General features: G+C 44.6%; 1 protein-coding gene across 1 annotated transcript in view; it reads left to right on the forward strand.

Annotated features, from left to right (window-relative positions):
- Positions 1–2096: 2096 nt before the first annotated feature.
- The window catches only part of DNAH5 (dynein axonemal heavy chain 5), a 237404-nt gene continuing 213162 nt past the window's right edge, over positions 2097–26338 (forward strand). Inside the window, exons 1-6 of the mRNA XM_047860273.1 lie at positions 2097–2221; positions 14787–14921; positions 18308–18392; positions 21606–21766; positions 22957–23178; positions 25800–25937. Coding sequence (XP_047716229.1) covers positions 2165–2221; positions 14787–14921; positions 18308–18392; positions 21606–21766; positions 22957–23178; positions 25800–25937 — 798 coding nt within the window. The 5' untranslated portion in view covers positions 2097–2164. The remainder of the gene's footprint in view (positions 2222–14786; positions 14922–18307; positions 18393–21605; positions 21767–22956; positions 23179–25799; positions 25938–26338) is intronic.

Consider the following 26338-nt stretch of genomic DNA (forward strand, 5'->3'; position numbering starts at 1 on the left):
AGGCTTGTGCTTTGCCTTGGTTGTGCTGCTAACGACAATTCTCGGTTAGCTTCCTTCGTTTGAGGGGATCCCTGAAGGCACCTGCCTCTGCCTTGCCCAAAGGGGGTTGATTTCAGCGACAGGGGTTGGAAGACTTTGCAGTTTAACCGCGGAGCCTCGAGAGAGCCATGGTTATGCCTGCCAAACACAAAATGAATACCATCAGCCATCTGCGGGAATTTTTCCAGAAAGTAACTCTTCCCAAGAGATAATGTTGTAAATGGGCTGCTGGCACAAAGATAGTGCCTGACACACCATTAGGGAAGCGCCATCGAAGGTAACTAATGAAAGATAAGCACACATATAATGAAGCGTAACCTCTGTCCAGAGGTCATGCGTTGACGGAGGGTTCTTGGGACTGACACTAAGAGGCTGAACAAAGAGGATGAGAAAACACTGCTATTTGCTGGTGACCTTTCAACCCCGCACAGAGGAGAATGACTTCTAGTCTAGACACCTTCTTCATTCACAATTAGAACAGGAAACAGCCGCTCACCGATACCCAGAGGTTGATTTAAAAAATGTTCCATAAACAAAGTCTAACTTTCTATGCTCCAGTTCTTTGCTTACCAAATAAGATTCAGGTCTAAGTGTTCTCTCTTGTATTAACCCTACATGTGGAGGCCACACCCTAGTAGCAGGTCAGACTTCCAAGTTCAGATACCAAATTAGCATCCAAATCAGCAGTAGGTGTTTCTTTTTTCTTTTTTTTTCATGAGTTGGGGGAAGGAGCAGAGAGAGAGGGAGACACAGAATCGGAAGCAGGCTCCGGGCTCTGAGCTGTCAGCACAGAGCCCGACGCGGGGCTTGAACCCATGAACCGTGAGACCAGGCCCTGAGCCGATGTTGGATGTCGGACACTTAACCGACTGAGCCACCCAGGTGCCCCAGCAGTAGGTGTTTCAAACCAAATTAGCATCTTGGTTTTCCAGTCAGTCTTGTAAGGTTAGTTAGTAGAATATTAGTAAGATGAGTCCCCTGTTTCCTGATTATCCTTGGGATTTGAGTTCCTGAGACTTGAACTCCAAGGACCAAATCCTGGATTTAACAATGACCTACCTCTGTTTTTTGTTTTTAATTTATTTTTGAAGGAGAGAGAGAGAGACAGAGCATGAGCAGGGGAGGAGCAGAGAGAGAGAGGGAGACATGGAATCCGAAGCAGGCTCCAGGCTCTGAGCTGTCAGCACAGAGCCCGATGTGGGGCTTGAAATCACAAACTGTGAGATCATGATCTGAGCCAAAGTCGGACGCTTAACTGACTGAGCCACGCAGGCGCCCCAACAATGGCCTACCTTAAATGTCCTGCTCTCTATTCGTCTTGACGAGAGAAATTGGATCTCTCAAATCACGTTGGCCATGGTTTCCCATTCATGTCTTCACAGTAAGGACGATCAAGATATTTAGTCACATAGAAAAATTACGTTGGTTTATTTGTATGTACAACTGGGTGAGCAAAAGTAATTTATGGACATCATTTTCCATTTGCATATGAAATAGGCTTCCCTTTATGGGAGGAAACGGCTCCTTTGGGGCACAATCAGCCCATCTGACAATTAGTCACAATTAGTCACAATGCTGGCAGTTAATCGTGCACATCAAGTTGTTCAGTCCAAGTAATACTGAATTTCTTGACTTGAGCAATTCATTCAGAGTGGCTTTCTCTGCTTTCTATTTTGATGTGGTTTAAAGTTTCTCACTGTTCAAGGAAATCAGTCAAATACCTCTGTTGACTCCAAGCGTACTGTTGGGCAGTGTATGGAATTCAACGAACATCAGAAGTGACGCAACCGAGCAGTTCAAATGCTTTGATTGGTTGATAAACACAAGTGAGGGACACAGTGCACTGTAGGGATGTAAACGGTATTGCCCTAACAACACAGGCTTCGGAGCAGAGGAGAGGCCGAGGGGGGAGACTCTAGAAGGAAAACTTGAATAGTACAGGTGCACTTTTAATTTTTATCCTGTGCATATGGTGAGTAATGCGTGCAGATTGGACATGTGAAGGTGAAGTTCTGGTCCTCCAGAGCAGGGTTCACTTGAAAGCCTGTTGGATGAGGGGCAGGCCTCCAGGAGTTACAGGATCATTTAGGAAGACCTCTTGCCACTTGCTGACCAGACTGCTGTGATGTTTCGGATCGGTAGGAGACAGCTCTGGAAGCAGAGCATCACCCGCATTCTAACGGTAAGGGGCTGTTGTCCGTAAACTTGCACGTGGGTCTTGGATTATCATCGTTCACACCATGTGGCAAAATACCTAAAAACATGTCAAAGTTATATCGTGATGAACTTGTGAGCAACATGTTTGCTTACTAATTTGGGGTCGTTCATAATGTTACGCGTTTATATTTCAAATACAAAAAAAAAGGGGAGGGAAGGGGACCGTATCTTTTGGCTTTTCTGCACGTTGCTGCCTGAACTATAACTACCTGTAGACATACATGCCTGCATTTTTGTGGGGGGGGGGACAATGCTTGTCTGAGGGGGAAAAAGCACATTCAGGGTGCTTTGGTGACTTTGCATTCTTTCAGCCCTGGGTGCTTGTGTTGGTGATGGGAGAGAGTTAAGGCAGATTCTAGGGTGCAAGTTTTCTCTGCTCTTTGGAATCAATCCCCGGTTCTATAGGCCTGGAAATGAGGTCACACAAGGATGTGCCTTTGGAGTCACATTGAAGAATGAGCTTCCCTGGCATAGGGCTCAGCTCAGCAGTTTTTTATTATGCAAATGCAGAGAGGGATTTGGAACCTCTTCCGCTGCCAATTAATGTCAGAAGAAAATGGTGGTTGCTCTAGGACCCCATTCTCCACATTAACCCGTGCTTCCTCAGGGCTGGATCACTATCTGTCATGCATCCCCAGCAGCCCAGATGATTCTATCTAGCCTTGCAACCTGCTGTTTCACCACAAAACGGCAGGGATGCTGTCTCTGCATTTCTCAGCACTCTGCCACCAGTCACCTTCCCTTCCCCAGCCCCACAATTCCGATGCATCCGTTCCAAGGTCAACATCTTCCAGCCAAGCCCTGGGACTTATTTGCCTGTAAACACTCATTTTTTAAGACCAAATGCCAGCAGCGCCTCCTCTGAGAAGCCCTCCCAGCACTTTGCTTCTGCATCTGCTAGCACCCTTGTCACATCACTGCAGTGAAATGACATTTGTCTACCTATCCCCTTCCCTCACTAGATTGTGAGTCCCTGGAGGACAGGGATGATGGGCTCTCCATTTGTAGATAGATTTCTCCTAGCACGGAGCCTGGTGCTGATCCACCTTAATTTTGTGCTTGGTGAATAAAGTGAATGAATTAAACTTCTCACTGAATATCTTACTGCTGAGTCTTTAATGTTAAAATCAATGATAAAAATCTTGACTAATTGACTAAAAACTTGATTAATTAATTATATTCTTCTTTGGCATGAGCTACCGTTTGGGGCTAAGCTTTTTGGGGGGTTCATTTATATATTTCGGGTGCTGGTTCTGTTTGCCCCTCTGAAGAATGAGATTAAGAGAATTACCTCAAGCTCTTTCCGCCATCTTGGAACCTGTGGAGGCCTGCTGGGAACAGGACTCCTAAAACAACAAATATGTCCGGAGGCTGTGGTCCAAAGCCATTTTTGCTGGCTGTTAAGTGGGGTCTCCCCAGAGGGAGCACATAGCTCTTCTTAAAATTGAAGATGTTTATGCTCAAGATGAAGCTGAATTCTATCTAGGTAAGAGATGTGCTTATGTGTACAAAGCAAAGGACAACACAGTGACTCCTGGTGGTGAACCGAATAAAACCAGAGCAACCTGGGGAAAAGTAACTCATGGGAACAGTGGCATGGTTCGAGTCAAATTCCAAAGCAACCTTCCTGCTAAAGACATTGATCGCAGAATCCGTGTGATGCTGTACCCCCCAAGGATTTAAACTAACTGCAAAGTAAGTAAATAAAGGTGTAGATTAAAAAAAGAGAGAGAATTACCTCAATAATGTTGCAGTGTATTATGAAAATAATTACACATTTTCTGTATAGTGCACTGGTATGATGGTTTATTAAATTATAACTTTGTGACCTAAAATAATCAATGGCAAAGATTCCAAAGCTATGTGACATAAAAACTATAATTCTCTATGTCCATAACGTTGGTCTGGAAATATTACTACAATGATGCTGTATTTGAACTAGATTATTGTAATATAATAGTTGACTTTATCCGGCTTATACCTAAAATTAAAACCAAAAGTACCATAGCTCCTGGGTTTAGAAAGGTGAAGCCATACCTCCTTTCTGTTGTCTAATGAATGTAAATGCTTTTCAGTGAAAAAACATGAAATAATTCTGTGTCTATTCACTCACTTATTTACAAAAATGTGGCCCAGATGTGTCTGCCTTCTCTCTGCTTTTGTCATGGATGAACACTGCTTAGCACCAACTTACAAGTATACAACAGACATGAGTTCCAGACTTAGAGATTCTGTTTTCCTTTCCGTCCCTCAAATTAAACTGAACTATATTTACTTACTAATTTAAGTAAATTAGGACTTAAATTTACCTAATTGCAAAGCTGATTTTCACACGGAGAACAGTTCTCTTCCTCGCCCCAGGGATATATATTGTTCGTGGTTTTCACTGTATGTACTTAAGTTGGGGAATATCATTGCTCGTTGCATTTCAGATGGCTAGGCTTCTCTAAACAGTGATTCTCGAGGGCATAGAGACTGTGGGGGAAGGGAGGGTGCAGGCTCCTCTGGGGATGCACTATGCCTTCCCCCGCTGACAAACTCTGCTGGGAGGCTGCCGTTGTTCCCTTGGGAGTGCGTGGGTAGAAACCGAGACAGAAAAGAACCTTTGCTCTCAGATATCTTTTGAAAGCTTAAAGGGTGTGGGTTTCGTTATCCTCGGGCAAAACAGCCAAACAGGTTTTGGTGTCCTCTGTTCATCAGGCCCAGGCATGTTTGGCCGGTGAACACGTTTCATATATACAATACAGCAGACAAAATGAAAACAATTCCCTTGCAGATGGGGAGGTGAATGGCTCTAGGATTTAGCTGGTGGGGGAGGAAGGGACCAGTGCTGCTTGTTAATACCCAGGTGAGTGTTGCTGAGCTTGAGCAAGTGAATGCTCCAGATGCCCACATCATAATCACGCCCTAGCTAGACCCTGGGAGAGTGTGGCCAAGTGCAAAATGCATCCAGTCCACAAATAATCTGTTGAATGTCTACTTTGTGCCAGGCGCTGCTGTGCTCTGTGATCAGGCATGCAACAGCACTTCTGGGCCTCATGGAGTTGAGAGCTGAAACCTAGTGACAACTATCGGTTTTTGTACAACGCCAGTAACGAGATGGACAAAAGAGGTCTAGGGTTGGGAGGATCCCAGATTTATGCCCCTTGGACTTCCTCTGTTAAGTTCCTGCCTCAAGTGAGAACCTGGTCCTACTCATCAGTCATGATCAATCCATAAAATCATTTCCTTTGGGGCAGTGTTCTGAGGCTGGGCTGCATGTTAGAATTGCCAAGGGAACTCTTGAGAAATACCAGTGCTCAGGCCTCCTTGGGAGAAGATAAGTTAGAGTGTTGGGGAAGGGGCAGGCATCAGTATTTTAAAACTCCCCATGATTTAAAAAAAATGTTTATTTGTTTTGAGAGAGAGAGAGAGACAGGGAGAGAACATGTGCACACGCAAGTAGGGGAAAGGCAGAGAGAGGGAGAGAGAGAGTCCCAAGCAGAGTCCATGCTGTCAGCATAGAGCCCGACAACATGGGACTCAATCTCATGAACCATGAGATCATGACCCGGGCCCAAACCAAGAGTAGGACACCTAACTGATAGAGTCATCCAGGCGCCCCGAAAGTCCCCATGATTCTAGTGAGCAGCCAGCTTTAAGTGTTCTAGTTTATTGTGATGAATAAGGGCATTTTTTAATTTCATCCCTGTGTCCTATGTAACGTGAATGGTGACATTATATATATTTTAGTTTGGGAGTGAAATTATATGACCCCTGCTGCCAGAGGTAACTCTTGGAATTCTGCAAGAGAGGTATTCCTGATTTGGAGAAAAACCGCTGTGGGGTGGGAAGGAAGATAGAATATGGAGTCATGTGAAGGTCCACTAAGGACCTTCGATCAGATCCCCAAATTTGGTGTGCAGAAAACCGACTGTAAGTCTGGATGGTTGAAATGTTTGGGGCAGAGAAGGCTGTGGCGATGAGGACATCCCTACAGCAGGTTTTGGGTCGATTTGGGTGACAAACCCACATGGAGTAAAAAGTCAAGAGGGTATCTTTTATTGGCTTGGAAAGAATGACAGACAAGAGAGCCAGTAAATGGGGAGATTTGAGGGTCCTAAGAACTCCAGTGAAAAATAGACAAGGTTCCAGAGCTTACTGTTAGGACAAGAAGATTGATGGGAACTTCTCAGTTTAAGCGCTGTCTCTTTGCAATGGAGGGGAGTGTAGCTCCTGTTGAATAAAGGAGGACTTCACTGTAGCACCTGCTGTGAGTGGGATTAGCCATCGTGGAGTGTCTTTCCCTTCCAGAAAACCACTTTGCTGAAGTGCTCTTTATGTGGGAAGGAGTGCGTCCTCTGCATCTGTGATGCTTCACTGGGAGACACGAAAGGGAAAAGGGGATAAGAAAGGGCAAGACGTGAAAAGTACAGTTAAAAGTGGGGAGTTGCTAGGTTGTGGGTCTCCCAGCCGGTTAAAGAGCAGGGTTGGATGCTCCAGGAAGCACCACAGAGTAGCCTCTCTCAGAGGAATGGGGGTCCTGTGGGGTAAAACGAAAATGCTGGAAGACAAAGGAGGAGGCTCTGCTTTGTTGGAAGACATGGAAAGGAAGTTGACTTTGTAGAGAGGGCTCTACATGGAAGTGAACAGGAGAACCGCTCCCCTCAGTTTTTGTGATTCAACACGTTTAAGTAGGATGTAGGTGAAGGGAGCTTAGTCATATTTGCTGTACAATGAGAGAGGGCTATAGTCCATACTAGTGGTAGAATTTTGTGCCATGGTTTATACTCGAGACACAACAGCATTGGAGACCCAGGAGCTTATTGACTGAATTCTGAGTCTGTGATCATGGACTCAGACTGAGCTAGAATACTTTGTTCCAGCCCTTTGTTATTTGAAAGTGACTTGTAAATGATTAATTTGGTTACTTTATACGCTCACTAGGTATCAGCTGAGGCTCTCTATGTCCCAGGTACTGTTCTAGGCCCTAGGGATATTGCAAAAATTAGAATAGAAAACTTCCCTTTGGGTGGAGCTGATTGTCTTGCAGGAATGATGAGACTCAGTTGATTTTTATTTTATTTTAACCTGCAAGAGATAAGAAGGATCAGGTTATACGTATGGCAGGTTACCAATGATGAGGCATTTCAGAAAGCTGGGCATACACTTTGAGTAATTTCTCCTTCTGCTCGTGGATTTGCCCTCATTCATCCGTGGTTGAGGAAGATGGTGAAAGTGAAGCCAACTGGCCTGAGATGATCAAATCCATGTCCTTGGCCTCGTTGGTACTGTGTTTCATCAGATGCTTAATTATGTGTGGACTTGAGATTGATATGGAGAGCCAAAGCAGAATCAGTCTTAGACAAATTTACTTTGGCGATCTAAGATAAGGAGTTTCACCCGTAATTCATAGACTCAGGATATTTCCAGTATCTCCAGTGGGATGTAAATCTAGATTATACTCTCCTCTACCACACTTGATACATTGCGCTATGCATCTCTATACCTAAAAGAACAAAACACCCAAATGAAGAAAATAGAAAGATGTTCATCCAAACATATGCAACAGACCCTCATTAAAACAGATCTCTTCCTCTTTCTCACATTCAGACCTGCGACAAGGCTAATCATGTCACCTAGGAAAACTTTTTTTTTTTTAAACAAAGAAATAAATTTTTGGCTGCAGAACCCATTCCTTTCCCCATACACTTGGCCGTGCAAAGGCATCATATGAGGATGACATAGATGAAAGTGAAGTTGTTCAGGTAGAAGCAGCAACAGGTGGGGAAAGCATGGAGCCCAGCCTCCTGGCTGCCCAAGCAGGGAGGCCACCTTCTAGGCACTTTTAGGAGTTGAGGATGGCAGGTTACCTTTTGCTGAGACACAGGAGCGTCATGAGAGAGCTGGACACAAGGCATGCCAACTGGAAGCCAAGTGGGCACCAGTGCATCCTGGTACTAAAATGTCACTGGTGTAACTCAGAAAATGGTGCCAGTTAACCCCAGTTTCTACCCGCCACTCCTTATATAACTCACGCAATGTACATGGGGACACCCTCCAAGAGGGCCCTAGATAATTCTTGGGTGGGAATGTAAAGAGACCATGTTTATGGAATACCAGTTTGAATAGGTGCAAAACTCTTAGTTGCCTGGGGCAACCGTGTCATGGCCTTGCAGCCCAGCTCTTAGCTTACTTACTTAGCTGTGTGCTCTTGGGAAATTATTAATGGCCCATAGTCTCAACTTCCTGGTGTGGAGGTAATACTGCTTCATAAGGCTTTTGTGACAATTAAACGTAAGCACGGTAAGGAAATGATGACTGTCAGAGCCATGGCTAACAATGCCACCAGGGCGAACAGAGCAAAGTGTCCTGTGACACCTTCAGAGAGTTGGGGGAAAGGGTGTCCCTGTGCACAAAGGGGCTCCTGGACCTGACATTCACTTCTGGCCGTCATGGTGTCTGTGGCATGGACCTGGGTCTGAGACAAACTTGCTAATGGGGCTGGGCTTTCTAAGGGTAGAGGGAATATAAACATTTGTAGAATTAAAAAAATATATGATTGAAAAGTTTGGCTTCTCCTGAGTTTTGATGCCCAGGGTCAGTGCCTTGATCATGCCATTTTAATTCAAGTGCTGCTTGACGGTATTGTCTCAAGACTGCTCCCATTTTAATCTTCATAAATGCCCTTCAGGTTTGGACTTGTATTTTCATTTTTCAGATGAGAGTAAGGTCTCTCACATACTCAGGGATTACCAGTCCGGAGCCAAAAGGAAGTTGTACGGTCTCATGTGAACAAGCATGCAGACTCGCACTTAACCATAGAGTTAAAGGCAGAAGTTGGTATACGGTGTTAAAAAAAGTTGGACGGGTAGGCTCATCATGAGAAAACATCACAGAGCTTATTATGAAAGCTCATGCATTGGGTCTTTGTTGGGATTTGTATTTTAAAATCTCAAGTCTCTCGTCTGTGTTAACTTTTGAACCAGCAAGAAGCTCCGACTGCAGAGAAGGTAACGGTGCTTAGCTGTCATCTAGTCCAATGCTTTTATTTTAAATGTTTATTTTTGAGAGAGCGAGAGAGAGAGAGAGAGAGAGAGAGAGCAAGCACATGAGTGGAGGAGGGTCAGAGAGAGAGAGAGGGAGACAGAGCTCCTGAAGCAGGCTCTGCACTGTGAGCGGGACTCGAACTCACAAACCGTGAGATCATGACCTGAGCTGAAGTCAGCTGCTTAACCCACTGAGCCACCCAGGCATCCCTCGTCTAACACTTCGAGTCTGCAGTTCTGGAAACTGAAGCCTGGGCAGGTTGACTGACAGATGCAAGTGACAGAGCTGGGACAGGAACCTAAGATCGGGACCAGGGCTCATTTGTCCACGCAGAATTGTCCAGCCTTGAAAGCAGCACTTGTTTCTTGTGAGTTAGCACATTAGTGACTCTTCTCCAAGGATGGCAGCGACATAGCTTGCCACCACATTGCAGAAGTGTTTTACTACTTTCGAGATTTCTGTGGACGTTGAATAGGTTTCCCGGCCCCCTCCTCCCATCGCCCCCCCCGCCCCCTTCCCTCGGTGCTTGTTCATGCAACAGGAAACAATTTTAATGTGACTCCAAAAAAAGCCATTCCGTTGTCCGCCTGTTGCCATCTTAATCCCTCCCCAGTTGCCCTCCATGTTTCAAAGGCCAACAGGACAGCCACCTCCAGACAGCTTGTCACCTGACTGCTTGTTGCTGCCATTCCCTAGCAGCCAGAAAGCTCTGGGTTTAAGTTTATGGGCTGACAATGCCCTGGTCTGGTCACTAAATGTTTGTTTGCTGTTACTGACTTCTTGTGGTAGTTAAAAAACAATTCCCTCGTTGTTCAGCAAAGATAGAACCAACGATCAGTTTATGCAAGAACACATTCGTTGCTTAACATGCTTTTTCCTGCAGCTCGGAAAACATTGACTTTAAAAACACATTGATAATTCGCTGTGTACACATGACGCTTCTTTGGAATTTTTTTTTTCAACGTTTTATTTTATTTTTGGGACAGAGAGAGACAGAGCATGAACGGGGGAGGGGCAGAGAGAGAGGGAGACACAGAATCGGAAACAGGCTCTAGGCTCCGAGCCATCAGCCCAGAGCCCGACGCGGGGCTCGAACTCACGGACCGCGAGATCGCGACCTGGCTGAAGTCGGATGCTTAACCGACTGAGCCACCCAGGCGCCCCTGGAATTTTTCTTCCTCTGTGATATTTAAGTAAAAATAGAATCATTAGTGTTCTGTTTTAGGGACCAATCACTCCTTTCCTCCACTAGAACATATATATATATACACACACACACACACACACACACACACACATACATATATATATATTTTTCCCCCTTTGGAGTCTCACAAAATCAGGTCATAGAGAATGTGTTGCCATGGCAGAGTCTTATTTAAGTTTCTCTATTCTTCGGAAGGCTTCAGTGGCTTTACATCCTGACTTTCCTGGTTTTCTAGTTCTTTTCTTTCTTTGTCACTCCCCAGCATTTGCCGCAAGATGGTTGTTTTTTTGTTTTTTTGTTTTTTAATTTTTGTTAATGTTTATTTATTTTTGAGACAGAGACAGAGCATGAGCAGGGAAGGGTCAGAGAGAGAGGGAGACACAGAATGTGAAGCAGGCTCCAGGCTCTGAGCTGTCAGCACAGAGCCCGACGCGGGGCTCGAACTCACGGACTGTGAGATCATGACCTGAGCCGAAGTCGGATGTTTAACCGACTGAGCCACCCGGGCGCCCCAAGATGGTTGTTTTGATGCCTGATTTCTGGCTCCCCTGGTTGCCCACCATGTCCTCAGGCTGCTGAAGCCATTTAGTACAACAAACCCAGAGAGTTCGCTTTGAGAAGCACTTTACTCCTCCCTGCCAAGCAAGAAGAAAACAGTCTAAACAACAGGACATCATCCTTGTTGTAGCCACGTCTAAAAAGAGATGTAAATTTGCTTCGGTTTGATGTTTATGGAATGTATACTTTGTGTCAGGACCTGTGTTAGTTCCTATAGAGAGAAATGGCAAGAAAATAGGTATATTACAAATTTTAAAAATCCCTAATCCCTCCTCCTTCCACCTCCAATTCTTTCCAGCCAGGCACCTCAGGTTCTGGAAAACAAATGTTAATTGCATGGGTCCAGAGATGGCCTTTCAAGCCCTCTGAAATCCCCCACCTTTTCCTCTTCACTGTTTTTGAAGGTGTTTGTTTGTTTGTTTTGTGTGTGTGTGTGTGTGTGTGTCTTAAAAAATTCTTCCTTGACTGTAAGTTCCCCTCTATCTACTACTACCACACCTCTTTCCTTTATAGTCAAGTTCTGGAAAGAATAGTTTATATTCAGTATCTTTCTATTTCTCTTTTCTCACTCCCCTTTTTCTCAAGCCTACATCCATTTGCTTTCTGTCCAACCAGTGAAATTATTCTACAAGGATTACCTTGTTATCTACTGCTGCATAACAGACCACACGAGATCATAATGGCTTATAGCAGAGACAGCAGTCCCTTATTATCTGTCTTGAGTATATCGGCGATTGGGCTCAACTGGGTGGTTCTGCTTTGGGCATTGGGCTGGGTTGCAATCCTCTGCAGGCTTGATTAGGTTGGAATGTCTGAGATAGCTTACTCACCTGGAGGGAAGTTGGTTTTGGGGTGTTGGCTGGGTTGGCTGGGGCTATTGACCAGAATGCCTTGGTTTTTCTTCCATGTGGTCTCCCCATGTGGCTTGGACTTGTCACAGCATGGTAGCTGGGTTCCCAGGGAGCATTTCCAAGGGCAAAGGCAGAAGCTGAAGCTCTCCTAAGGATTAGCTTAGGCAGGTTTACAGTCTTACTTTTCCCCACATTCTTTTGGTGAAAACTGGTCACAGGGCCAGCCACCTTCAAGAGGAGGAGAGGTGAATGGCATGATCCTTTTGCCAAGGGGCTGTGGGATGCTATAGCCCCTTTTGTAAACACAATTAGTTACTAAGGAAACCCTAACTGACCCCACCGCTCCGCTATAGCATTAGCACTATTGGCTCTGTGGTGTATTGGAGGTGCAGCCTGCTCGTTCCCTTTCTGTCTGTCTGCCCACTATCCTCACTTGTCTCCATGGGCTATTCTTTCCCTCCTTGCTCCTGGCATATTGGTGCGTCCCGAGGCTCTTCACCTCGCTTTTCATTCTCCATTTCTTTCTTAGAAAATCATATCTGCACTCATGGTTTAAAGTTTGATTTATTCATTTGACAAGTGTTTACTGAATATCTAGTATGCACATACCCCCTACTGGATGAAAGGACTGATAACCTAATCGTGCAGGTTGTGCACTGCGTAACCCCAAAAGATACCGTCTTGACTGTCTCTGTGTCTATCGTATCAGTGATTCTCAGCAGGAAGTGATTTTGTCACACACGGGATGTTTGGCAGTCTGGAGACATTTTTCATTCTTACAGCTCAGTAGTAGGGAGTTCCTGGCATCCAGAAGGAAGAGACCAAGAACACCCTACAATGTGCAGGACTACCCTTCACAACAAGAAAGATCTGGCCTGTAATATCAATTGCGCTGCGTTGAGAACCTGTATCTACATCTGGATCTACAGTGCAGCTTCCCCTTGAGTTCCAGAGCCACATTCCCAATGGTCTGTGCATCCTGGGCTCTGGGAATGCCACCATAAGCCACTTGACTGGCTTTCCTGTCTCCAGGCTTGCGTCGCTCCAATCCACATTCCACACTCCTGACAGAATGACTAATTTTTAAAAATATAATTTATTGTCATATTGGTTTCCATACAACACCCAGTGTTCATCCCAACAAGTGCCCTCTTCAATGCCCATCACCCACTTTCCCCTCCCCCCACCCCCATCAACCCTCAGTTTGTTCCCAGTATTTAAGAGTCTCTTATGGTTTGCCTCCCACCCTCTCTGTAACTTTTTTTTCCCCTTCACCTCCCCCATGGTCTTCTGTTAAGTCTCTCAAGATCCACATATGAGTGAAAACATATGGTATCTGTCTTTCTCTGCCTGACGTATTTCACTTAGCATAATACCCTTCAGTTCCATCCACGTTGCTGCAAATGGCATGATTTCATTCTTTCTCAATGCCAAGTACCATTCCATTGTGTATATAAACCACGTCTTCTTTATCCATTCGAGAATGACTGATTTTTTTGTTGCAGCATGGACAGCTAACATCTCCCCTGATCTGAAACCCATCAGTGATTCTCCATGGACTTCAGATAACGCTTAAACTCCCTAATGTGGCCCACAAGATATTTTATGATCGGACTGCTTTCTCATTTCCCATTATGTCTTTCTAGTCCTTTTTAGTTCAGTCAACCTGGCTACCTTGTGGTTTCCAAAGTGTGCTCTGCTTTCCTATGCCACTTGGCCTTTGCATGTGCAGAAATGCCTCCCTTCTGGGACTGTGGCCAACTGCCCTTCCACTCTAGGTTCAACCCACCTCTTCCCAAAATGTTCTCTGTCATCGCTACCTCAGCCCCAAGCTGGAGTGGGGGACCCTCCTTTTTGCAACTTCTCTGAAGACCCGTAAAGGTCCCTGCCTTGATCTGATGCCCTGGTGGCAACCATAATACCATCCTGTCATACTTGTACTTTCCGCTCAGATCCTGCCAAACAGGCTATGAGATTTTTTGACGTCATTGGGTAGCATTTGCCTCTATAGCACAGGTACATAATTGGGGTTTAATAACTGTATGTTGGACAAAAGAGGGGCCACCTTTTCTCTTCCTAGTGTTGCTCATTGGCATTTCAGGCGATGTACTTAATTCAAGAAATGAATTGGAAGCTGAATATCCACCAGTGGCAGAATGGTTGAATCAATTACGGTACATCCACATTGTTGAATAGTTTGCAGCTATCACACAGGTAGGAATAGCCTGTATTAAAGTAGAAAAGGGTCTGTGGTGTATTGTTAAGGGGATATGTATGAAAATTTTATAGTATAATATACAGATGTGTGTATATATTTGCATACGTTTGTATGAGCATAGTGCATATGGAAGGATATGCTTCAAACTGCCCACATTGGTCACATGCCTTAGTATTGTAATTAACAATCAGTTTAAAGGTAAGCACTAGTATTCAGAAATCAATTTCAAGACAAGATATGAATCTGTAGACAAACAATACAGGTAGGAGATGATGTGGAACAATATTACTTTAAAGGCTTGGGGAATGTTTACAAAAATGGGGATCTCTTTTTTTGTGTGTCTTTTGAATGTTTATATATGCATAGAAATAAATCTAAAGGCTTAGAACAAAATAATTGCAGTAATAATTTCTGGATGGCAGATGATTTTTATTTTTTTTTCTTTTAGCTTATCTGTATTACACAATTTCAAAACGATGAGCACATCTTATTTTCATAACAGAATAACATTATTTCTAAAAATGGAAGATTAAAACTGGTACCATTAAGGTGTCTGTTATGTGAGTACTCAAGACCTGAAAAAAGCAACAGTCTCATGCGGTTATTACAAAATGAATACATCTGAGAACAGTAGTTGTCACATACCATTTTTGTTCCTTTCTTACAGCAAAGACTGAAGGAAGAGAAGGAAGCCAAACGGGCACGCTTGGATGGCAGACATGACTACTTATTTGCAATCGTAGCTTCCTGCGTGGACCTGGACAAAACTGAAGTGGAAGATGCCATTCTTGAGGGGAATCAGGTGAGATGCACTTGAGTGTTCCCAGACTTGATTATGGAGGGCACAGAGAACCTATTGACCTCCGTCCTATGGCAGGATCTGTGCTGGGCTGCAGAGGAGGGTGTCTGTTCTAACATGGACAGGATTCCATTCTGACCATACAGGTGGTGGCAGATTGACATTAGGGCTCTCCAGCTCTTCATGTTGAATGGGGGTACTTATAACTGTCACTTAAGTTCCATGGTTCTGACAGCAATGTCTGCATGTTTCTGAATCCAGTGAAGCTGGGTTCAGGTGCCATCTTGGAACTTGAGGTCGGAGAATAGAATCTTCTCTCAGCTTCTGATATATCTTGTCTTGCGTTTATCCTATTCTAACCTGGGAGATTGAATTTTGGCAGCTGAATCTGGTTTCTGTTGTTCCTGAGCTTGACTTCCATTTCCTGCCGTGATTTCTTTCCAAAATCTGGGGTGTGATTAGAGAGGGAAGATCAAAATATGGGAGCATATAATTTCATGAGCATTGAAGAAGGCGTATCAGGAGCCCTATGATGGTTCCTGAAGGTTTTTTTGTTTTTGTTTGCTTGTTTGTTTTGGTTTATTAGCATAAAAAAAGAGAAAGAGAGAGAGAGGGAGAGAGAATTCTTTCTGTTGATGGGGGTGGCACACTCTTGATAATGCTTTTTAGTGGTATACCTGTAAATGTTTAACAACCAGCTTTGAGCAAGAGGGTAGAGGGGGGCGCTATTTTGAGTGTTGATTTCTGTGGTGTTAATACTGCCACAATGGCTGATTCCAGACTATGAACATGATGCTACTGAAGGCTTAGTTGGAAAGGGTTGTGATCAATTGGCTGTCCTGAACCAGTATGAGTTGGCTCCAGTTCTCCGGTGGCTTTGTTCCTGCCTGCCATGTCAGTCTGGTGGGATCAGTAGGAGTCAGTGGAACAGTGAGGGGTGGACAACACTAAAATGGCTAGACTGCAGGATGAGTTAATTAGAGGTTGAAGAAATGCCCTTCTCCTTTTCCTTCCAGCTAACATTTGTTGAATATTTACCAGGTGTCAGTCTCATCTAAGTGGTTTTCATCTGTTATCTCATTTAATTTTCATGATGCCAGGAGGTAGATAATATTGTTCCTCCAAAACGGAGGCACAGAATGAGACAGTCACTTAACTGATTCAGTCTTGGAGAGGTGAAATGCTTAACTCTACCCCTCTTCCTAATTCAGACATCTGGATTTGGGATCATGCGAGGGGAATAAACAAGTACAAGTTCTGCACTATAAGAAGCCCAGGTCAAACTGTTGTGTCGTATTCAGGACCAGGAATGTCAAAACCTGGAGGCTGAAAGAAAACGTCCTGGCTCAGTCTTCCAAGCAAAGTAGAGGGGCAGGAGTTTTAGTACTGGCCTTTTGGAAGTATCTCCTTCAGATTCTTGGCCTGGAAGTTAATCTTAACGAGGGCGTCCCACTCAGCCCGACAGCATTCTTAATCAAAGAAGAGTCATGAAGGAACCAGGGCAACTTGCTTTCTCCCTTATATATAATAGTTTTATCTATAATATGGTGGAAATTGGAGGGGGCTTATTTTTTTCACACTTAAAATTTCAGGCTAGGTTTTGTTGTTTGAAACATTTTATTAAAAAAATTTTTTTTAACGTTTATTCATTTTTGAGAGACAGAGAGAGACAGAGCATGAGTGGGGAAGAGGCAGAGAGGGAGACACAGAATGTGACACAGGCTCCAGGCTCTGAGCGGTCAGCACAGGGCCCGACGCGGGGCTCGAACTCACAAACTGCGAGATCCTGACCTGAGCCGAAGTCGGACGCTCAACCGACTGAGCCACCCAGGCACCCCGCAAATGTTTTATTTTAAATTGTGGTAGTAACGTAGAATGTAAAGTTTATCATCTTAATCGTTTTTAAGTGAACAGTTCAGTAGTGTGAAGTTTATTCACGCTGTTGTGTAACCCATCTTGAGATCTCTTCATCTTGTAAGACTGAAAATCGATACCATTAAACAACAACTCCCCCCTGCCTCTCCCAGCCCCTGGAATCCACCATCCCACATTCTGTCTCTAAGAATTTGACTACTTTAGATGCCTTATATAAGTGGAATCCTACAGTATTTGTCTTTTTGTGGCTGGCTTATTTTATTTAGCAAAATGTCCTTAAGGTTCACCCGTGTTGTAGCCTGTGTCACAATTTCCCTTTTTAAGACTGAATGATATTACATCGTATGTCTGTGCCACATTTTGTTTATGCGTTCATCTGTTAATGAACAGTTGCGTTGTGTCCATCTTTTCACTACTGTGGTTAATGCTGCTGTGAGGAGAGGTGTGCAAATATCTTTGCACGACCCTCCTTTCAATTCTTTTGGGTATATACCTGGAGTGGAATTTCTGGATCATGGAGGAATATATTAATATTATGAGAAATTCCCATACTGTTTTCATAGGGGCTGCACCATTTTACATTCTCACCAAGGGTATACAAGTGTTTCAATTTCACCGCATCCTTGACATTTATCTTTTTCTATCTTTTTTTTTTTTGTTTTTTGACAGTAGCCATGCTAATGGGCATGTAGATTTTATCCTTTTTCCTCCAATATGGATTTAAAACAGTGCTAGTGACTTTAAGAAAATTGCTTCTGGGGCTCTTGGGTGGCTCAGTCGGTTAAGCATCTGACTCTTGGTTTCGGTTCAGGTCACGATCTCACGGTTCATGAGTTCGAGTCCTATGTTGGGCTCTACACGGGCATGGAGCCTGCTTGAGGTTCTCTCTCTCCCTCTCTATCAGCCCTTACCCAGCTCGCATGCACACACTTTCTCTCAAAATAAATAAATAAACATTTAAAAAGATTTTAAAAAGTGCTTCCACTGGTAGTAGGCCAGTTGGCAGACCTCTGGTTGTGTAGTGAACCTCATGGATGGGACTGAGTTCTGGACTACTGTTGGATGGAATGTTCCATGATCATATGTGTTCTCATGGCATTTTCCAGTGATTACTCCAATTTACTATTAATTACCTCTAGTGTGTTAGATTAGGTTTTGAAAGGTTTGTTCTCCCTTCTGATCTGCAATTGAGTGAAAATGAAACACTATATTTATATCTGCTTTCAACAGCTCAACACTTTAGGAAATTAGCAAAAATGGAAGGACAGTCTTTTCAAACATGTATGTAGCAAATATTTTGATGACTGATTGGATTCCTTCTTTGAACTACATTTTTATTATGGTGAGGCATTTACTCTCTCGTGGTTTTATTGCTTGAAAAATACATGACGCCTTCTGTATGCTTTGCATTAGATGCAGTTTTATATGAAGAAGAAAGCTGATAGTAAATGCTGACTGAAATATGGTTTCTAATTCAGAACGGAGTTGTGACCTTGCCTTTTCTTTTTTCACAGATTGAAAGAATAGATCAGCTTTTTGTTGCTGGAGGTTTTCGTCACCTTATATTCTATTATCAGGACGTGGAGGTAGCAGATACAGGTATCCGAATTTGATGCGACGTAAGCCAGAAACGTGTTGCCAGATTCATCTGAGGACGGCTTGAAGCCGAAAGCCACTCTCAGAGCTGACCAGGCCCCTTACATCCACGCTGGGAGATGGGACAAATGGGCAGCGGTGAGGTGTGGTGGGTGAGGCCAAGGTGCCGTTTTGTTCTCAAGGAAAAGGGACGGATGATGATGGCTGTCTAGCCTGGTTGTTCTAACTTCATTTGAGATATTTTGCTTTCCTTTTCAGGCTGTGCTGGTAATTGAGGAATAATAAAGTAGTTTACATTTTGAGACTTCTTTTCCTTACATCCTAGTTCATTCTATGCAGTGATGTTCTAGAACTTTTTATGGGCATCTGTTTCTTTTCTATATAGGCACCATTTATTTTTAACAGAGGAATTGTTGCCAATAAGCATAATGAGTTGTCTAGTTAAATATCACATTATGTTTATTTTCTACCGACTATGATTCAAACGAGTAATGTGGAATGACAAGTTTAGTTATTTTCACTTAAGAAAATTTGCAAATCTTTGTGTGGATTCAACTGGCATCTCCCATTCTACGTTTATGTGGATTCATATAATTTTAAAGCCAAGCTAGGGGCACAAACAAATATATTATGATTATATTAAAATATTACATTCATCTTTTTATAACCTTTTTGAAGGGAAAATAGTTATTGCTGTTGGCATATAGTATGACTATGCTCTTTTGTTTAAAAACTGGGAAAATTATGCATGCATACTCTAAGTGACTGGGATTTTCCTAGAATTATTCTTCTGATATTTTGTGGTCAGAAAGTCCATTACACTTTAAAAAAAAATTTGTTTTAGTGTTTATTTATGTTTGAGAGCGAGCGAGAGAGAGAGAGACAGAGTGTGAGCGGGGCAGGGGCTGAAAAAGAGGGAGATACAGAATCCAAAGCAGGCTCCAGGCTCTGAGCTGTCAGCACAGAACCCAACACGGGGCTTGAACCCACAAACCGTGAGATAGATCATTAGCTGAGCCAAAGTCAGACGCTTCACCAACTGAGCCACTAAGGCACCCAGAAAGTCCATTACACTTTGAACGAAAAATCAAAATAATACAGAAATTCCTAATTCTGTCCCAGTCTGACAAACATAAAGTCAAATGGGATGTTGAGTTATCTACAAAATGTGCACTGGGTGCAGTTCAGGGTTCGCGTGTAAATGTGACCGTGAACGAGGAAGGTTCACGGGATGTCAACATAATTTAATTTCGCTCCCCGCTCTCCCTTTAGACCTTTACCGTGGGACTGGCTTTAACCTTTTGACCTTGGATCAACACTGAGACCATTCCATGACTTTCCTGGATAGTCTTAGATAGGAAATGTTCCTATGGTTGCTTCACATTACAAATACTGTCTCAGTGCAGAAACTAAAACTATCCAGTTGATCAAAATGAATTGATCTCAAGTTAAATCTTCTTCACTGCTGGCTCGCCCACTTCCTTCCACCATCCCCCAAGGTTCCAAGCAGGGACCGCTGAAGGTCAGTATTCACAGGAGGAGAGAAGCATATGGTCCTCCTCTGCTCCTTCAAGTTAACCTTCTGCTCCTGTCCACGTTGTGCAAACCACGGCTCTGGCTTGAGGTAGGGCAGGCACAAGAGGGACGAGGTGGCAGGAAAGCTTTTACTCGAGCAGCACTGGCACTGTCACAAGTTGGCGGACCTTGATTCCCCAGGCCCTTGCTCTTGTGGGCACTGGGTGGGCACTGGGAGCGTTTGCTGCACATCCCGCGGTGACGTGTTGTCCTCCCAGTGAGGAGTATCTGCTGGTTATCTTTATTGGGCGGGTTTGCTGCCAAAGCCCCAGCACCAGTCTCTAGCCTGGCACCATGGGGGCAGAACTTGGTTGCGTGGGGGGAGGTTCCTCCAAGAGGTTCTAATTGCAGGGTTTCAGGATTCAGCTTGCAGTCCACGTTCTTCCCCAGGTCCCTCCCTTGGCACTGTGCTCCCGCCCCTGATAACCTTGCTTGAGCTACCGATCTGCTTGGAGAGCTCCAACTTCCGTGGGCGGACAAGGGCACTGGCTCCCTCTGTGTGCGTAAATGGTCCACTCAATGAGCTACATGCTTCGACGACCGAAAATACAATTTTCAAATAATAATAATGGTAATGCTTAGTGGCCTAGTGTTTTTATGTGCTTTCCTAAGGGCTTCACATGTATTAACTCATTTAATCCTCACAACAATTGCAGATGCTAGCTTCTAGGGATATTATTCGAATTTTTCAGATGAGAAGACTGAGGCACAGAAAGACTAGGTATCTTTCCCAAGGTCACATGGCCATGAAGTGCAGCGGAGGAGACTCGCGCCTTGGGGGTCTGACTCTAGAGCCCACGCCCTTCATCCCGTTGCTCTCCTGGCTCTACAGTGTCCTGACTCTAGCACGATACTGAGGGGGCTGCAGGGGTCTGGAGTTCTATAGTCAAAGCTAGTTTTTTGATCTCAACTCTTACCACCTGTTGGCTGTGACATGGGACAGGCCACCGCTGCCTTTAAGGTTGTAGTGACTTTAATAATGTAGACAAGGTACCAAGCAGAGGAGCTGACACCCAGCACATGCAACAGGTACTGTCTCCCTCTTTGCCCCTCCCCCTTGCCTCTATTGTGGCCTGTTGTGGATGAAAATGACTATTGTAGCTTCAGCAAGAGTCTGCTTTGGACCAAACTCTTTCATTCCTATGCCTCTCATTCGTATGTGTGTGTGTGTGTGTGTGTGTGTGTGTGTGTGTAATGTTTATTTATTTTTGAGAGAGAGAGAGAGAGAGAGAGAGACAGAGTGTGAGCGGGGAAGGGGCAGAGAGAGAGAGACACAGAATCCGAAGCAGGCTCCAGGCTCCAAGCTATAAGCACACAGCCCGACACGGGGCTCAAACTCACAAACTGGGAGATCTTGACCTGAGTTGAAGTCTGAGACTTAACTGACTGAGCTCCCCAGCTGCCCCTCATTCCTGTTTTTTGCTGGAGCAACACTTTTTTGAAATGCACCTGTGATCTGGAAACAGTCACCTCCTTTTAGATCCCTTCAGGGCTCAGGCTAGAGATTGTCCAGGCAGCAGACCTTCCAGGGCACATGGATGAGTCAATGCGACACTATTTTAACAAGGAAACTCATTCCAAGAGACAACCATATGGACCGTAAGTAGCATTTGTGAAACTAAAATTCTTTTGCATTTGTAGGACAACTTGGCTCTCCAGGGGGAGTGACTTCTCTTTCTGAAAAGATTAAAAAACCTAAGGTGTTTGTGACCGAGGGAAAAGATGTGGCTCTTACTGGAGTATGTGTCTTCTTCATCAGGACTGACCCTTCCAGAGCCATCACCCCTGAGAACATCCATAGGGTAAGGGGCCGGAGTAATCCTTTACCCCAAATGACCCAAAATCATGTAAATTCTACAAAAAAAAAAATCCTTCCCTATAGAGGTAACCACTGTTTTCATTAACTATCTAAAACTACTTTCAAAGAAGTATTTCTAAAAGCATTCATAGCAAACAAGACATTTCCTTTAAATCTGTTGAGTTATAGGACTTAATATTCAGTTTGTTAACAAAAATTGATATAACATTATGTATATGTATTTGCGTGCGTGTGTGTGTGTGTGTGTGTGTGTGTGTGATACAGTGAAGTCTTTCCTTTAAAAAATAATGGCCCGTACATTATTTACTTAATGGCAAATTTCATACATTTAAAGTAAGGTTTGTAATAATGGATATATAATTTTTTTGTGTATGTGCAAAATAAAGTGCATTGTCTCCTCTGCCCTCGATGGGGGCATTATCTGCTTGGAGCAAGTAAACCGGTAGACGTGTCGTGTTCTGTTTATTTCAGGTCTTTATTTTGATGATTGCGATTTGGAATAGTATAAAGCTTAGGTCTTAACCAGGGCATCAAAAAATAATTTACTGGATTAAGAGACTGAACATACAAACAAAGGCCAGACCGCACGTAAAGCAGAATTTTGACCTGTAACTGGCAGCAACCTGTCCAGGGAGCCAACCCCCTTATCTAGGAAACAACCCAGGGAGCCAGCCTGCACTGTCAGAGTCGCAGGAAGCCTGTGGGGCAGCCACACAAGAGTTGTTGTGACAAATTGGCCAGTAGTGCCAGCATTTGGTTCGTGACTGTTGGCCTCCCTAATTTTTGTCCGTACCCCCAGCCTATTTCCCTGGGGCCAGAGAAAGCCAAATATGCACCCCTCGCGGATCACACAGGATGCCCCACTTCTAGGGGCCGCCTCCAGGTCCCCCACACCAGCAGCCTCCAATCAGGACATGCCTGAAAGCTTCTCTTTCCTCCACTAGAAGGCTTTCCCGCTCCCCTGCCTGCTTTTAAGTGTCTTCCGAAATGCGGGTGATGGTGGCCGACTTGGTATAGCAAGTTCTGAGTAAGCAGTTTTGCTTTTCTCATTTGGTTGGTCTTCATTGACTGACGCGGGATATTTGGTTAATGAGCAGCATTCAGAAATGACTTAGTAGCTATGTTGCAATTGCAGATAATTTTTAAACAGCAGAGGAATCTCCTGTGTTCCAGGAGGTGAGCTTTAATATGTTAGATACCGCGGATGGGGGCCTGCTCAACAGCGTGAGGCATTTGCTGTCGGACATCTTCATTCCCGCTCTCAGGGCCACGAGCCATGGCTGGGGCGAGCTCGAGGGTCTTCAGGAAGCATCCAGCATTCGGCAGGAGTTCTTGAGCTCTCTGGAAGGCTTTGTGGGCGTCCTGTCGGGCGCACAGGAGAGTTTGAAGGAGAAGGTAAGAATGAATAAGTTCTTCCTTCAAAAGTTATCAGATGGTGAACAAATCAACATGTAAGTGTGTAATGCTTCTGTTGGATGGTCTTAATTCCTCTGCCTGGCAAATCTTGAAAAAATTTTATGGGCATTTTTATTGCCCCTCCCAGAGGTGGTGGTGGCAGCTAGATGTAGATTCTTACGGTTTGGAGTGATTAATGCATCGGAAGTGTCGGCCACGATGGAGGGTTTATTCAGTCACATCGCATGCTTGACTGCAAAGAGAAGTGAATGAAATGCTTGTGGCATCACTGTTTGTCCTAGAAGGAAAGGAATCTGGACCCAGAGAGTGTGGAGAGTGTGTGCCCATGCGTGTGTGTGTGGGGGGGGGGCGGGGCTGGGTGGTGGGTGGTGGGTGATGGGTAGGGATGGAGGAAATCCTGAAGATGAGAGAGAGGGAGAGAGCAGTTGACGTATCTGGAGGGAGTGGGTTGGGTCCTGCGGTTAAGCCTGTGACCAAAAGGGCCTTTAAGAATAAGTTTGGCAAATGTGAGATTTAGCTTCCTTAAAATGTGTGCAATCTACTGGAAGCCCGTGTTACACATTACTTGGGGCAGACGGTGGTGGATGCAAGACCGTGATGGCGGTAACCCCGATCAGGCACGAATGGGAGACAGAAATGTAGCCTGTGATACCAATGACGGTGTGTTACTCACTCCTCTCCAGAGGAGATGGAGAAGCATTGGGACCTATTGGGATATTGGGAGAGAGACATCAGGCTTTCTAGAGGATATGGAATAGGGGAGTGGAGTAAATTTCATCCAGATGGGAGCGGGTTGATTCCGCCTAATATCTGAGTTCTATGTGTAGTGAACTCTGATGCAGGCCTATACACTAAACCGCAAGCTGAAGCAAGTTAGATTGTTGTTCTACTTGAAAAAGCAGTGCTTTCGTATGGTCCCACGTCATATTGTGGTCTAGGTATTAAAAAAAAGTGGATGGATCTCCACATAGAAGGGAGGTAGTGCCGCTTCATGGAGAGCAGAGACCTCCCCTGTAAAACCAAAGATGGCTCCAGAAGTGGCAGGTGGAAGATGCAGTGTGGTGGGGGGAGGGGTGGCGGCATGCTGGGAGGTTCCTCCAGGCTGGGGGCAGTGTGAGCAAGGGCACAGGGGAGCAGAGGCACGTGCCTGCCCTGGTGGGTTTTCAGAGCCCCGTCGGAGGGCAGCAAAGTGAAAAACAGAGTGGGGGGGGGGCTAGGTTCTTGGAGGACGGAGAGGTGTCTCTGAGCTCCATGTAGATGGGACATAGCCCCATAGAGCAGCGGTGGACATGGGAGCCATCAGGTAAGGTTAGAGGCCATCAGGGCCAGAGGCCATCAGGTAAGGTTAGAGCTGGCAGGGCTTTATTAGGAAGCCAAGTGAAGGAAACGAGAAACCTTGAGGGGGCCATCCAGGGGTTACAGGGTCCCCTTGCAGCAGGCCCTCGTAGCAGGTGCTCTGACTTGCCCTATAGGCTTCTCTCTGCTGGTCTGAACTCAGCATCTGGTGCCCTTCGCTCCCAGCCTGCACCATTCACCTGCCACATCTCCTAGTGAACTCTTTGGTTTTATCTCAGTTACCAAGAAGCCCTTAGGGCCTGGGCCTTGTGTTGTGGCTCCTTGACCGTATGGGCATTTGAGGATGACAAATAACCATGCCCCTTCCTGCTGGTTCTGAACCAGTTGAGAGAAACGTACTAGCTCTGTTGTTGCTAAAGTGGGATTGGCCTGAAACCTGAATTTAGGCATTCACAATGCCGGGTGCACTTTCCCAGGAGAAAATGTCCTGAGCAAATATTGAGGTCCATTTATCTGTGTGCAAAAATGTGCTGAGTTTCTTTGTCAAGTCAAAATCCAACACGTCTCCTTCTCTATCCTCTTCCTCCTTCCTCCCCTGAAGTGAATCCATGTGTTTGCCATTAAACTTGCAAACTATATGGATGCTATTGGTTAAGGACAGGAGAATCTTTTCATCTGGTTAGTTTCAAAAAAGAATGTAATGCATTAGAAATTACCCTTCCCCCAATCAATTACCTTGAAGCTCCCCCATGTTCTTTGGTTTCGTGAGTTGACTCTTTAATATCTAAATTCCCTATTAATTCCCAAAATTTGTGATATTATGACTCTCTCTCTTTAGTTCACTCTTTCTGTTTTATGACCCCAAATCTTCCCTCAGTCATCTCTAGATCACAGGGAGGACTAAGCATTATGTATCACACTGCTTTCAGAGATCTTTCTTCAGGGAACAGGGTAGTTTAGAGAAAATTTTAAGATCCTTCTGACCCCGGGGATGAACCAGAAGTGCGTGTTTACGTGTGTGTGTGTGTGTGTGTGTGTGTGTGTTTTAAAATTAGCATCATCATGGGATGCCTGGGTGGCTCAGTTGGTTAAGCATCCAACTCTTGATTTCAGCTCAGGTCATGATCTCACAGTTCATGGGTTGGAGCCCTGTGTTGGGCTCTATGCTGGCAGTGCGGAACCTGCTTGGGATTCTCTCTCCCTCTCTCTCTGTCCCTTCCTCTGTCTCTCTTTCAAAATAAATAAATCAACATTAAAAAATAAAATTAGCATCATCTTAATTGTTTAACTTGCATTTTATTTAGGTGAGCCTTCAAAAGTGTGACGTATTTGAACTGAAAACCCTGAAGGAGCCGATAGACTACTTGAGTCTAGCTCATAACCCTGAGACTCTGGAGAAAATAGAAGCTTGTATGAGAGTATGGATCAAACAGACAGAACAGGTAATTTTCAGAAAGCAAACATCAGCTTCAGATGCTACGTTACTGAACTAGTCAATGGAAGACGGTATATCTTTTGCCATTCCCATTTGCCTAAGTATTTGACGAGTCCCTAAAAAGGTGAGGAGTTCAGTGTGGTTTTCATTTATCGTCATTAGTTAAGAAGAGATAGTAGGGGCGCCTGGGTGGCGCAGTCGGTTAAGCGTCCGACTTCAGCCAGGTCACGATCTCGCGGTCCGTGAGTTCGAGCCCCGCGTCGGGCTCTGGGCTGATGGCTCAGAGCCTGGAGCCTGTTTCCGATTCTGTGTCTCCCTCTCGCTCTGCCCCTCCCCTGTTCATGCTCTGTATCTCTCTGTCCCAAAAATAAAAATAAACGTTGAAAAAAAAATTAAAAAAAAAAAAAA

This window comes from Prionailurus viverrinus, chromosome A1 (genome assembly GCF_022837055.1).
Source record: "Prionailurus viverrinus isolate Anna chromosome A1, UM_Priviv_1.0, whole genome shotgun sequence".
NCBI lineage: Eukaryota > Metazoa > Chordata > Mammalia > Carnivora > Felidae > Prionailurus > Prionailurus viverrinus.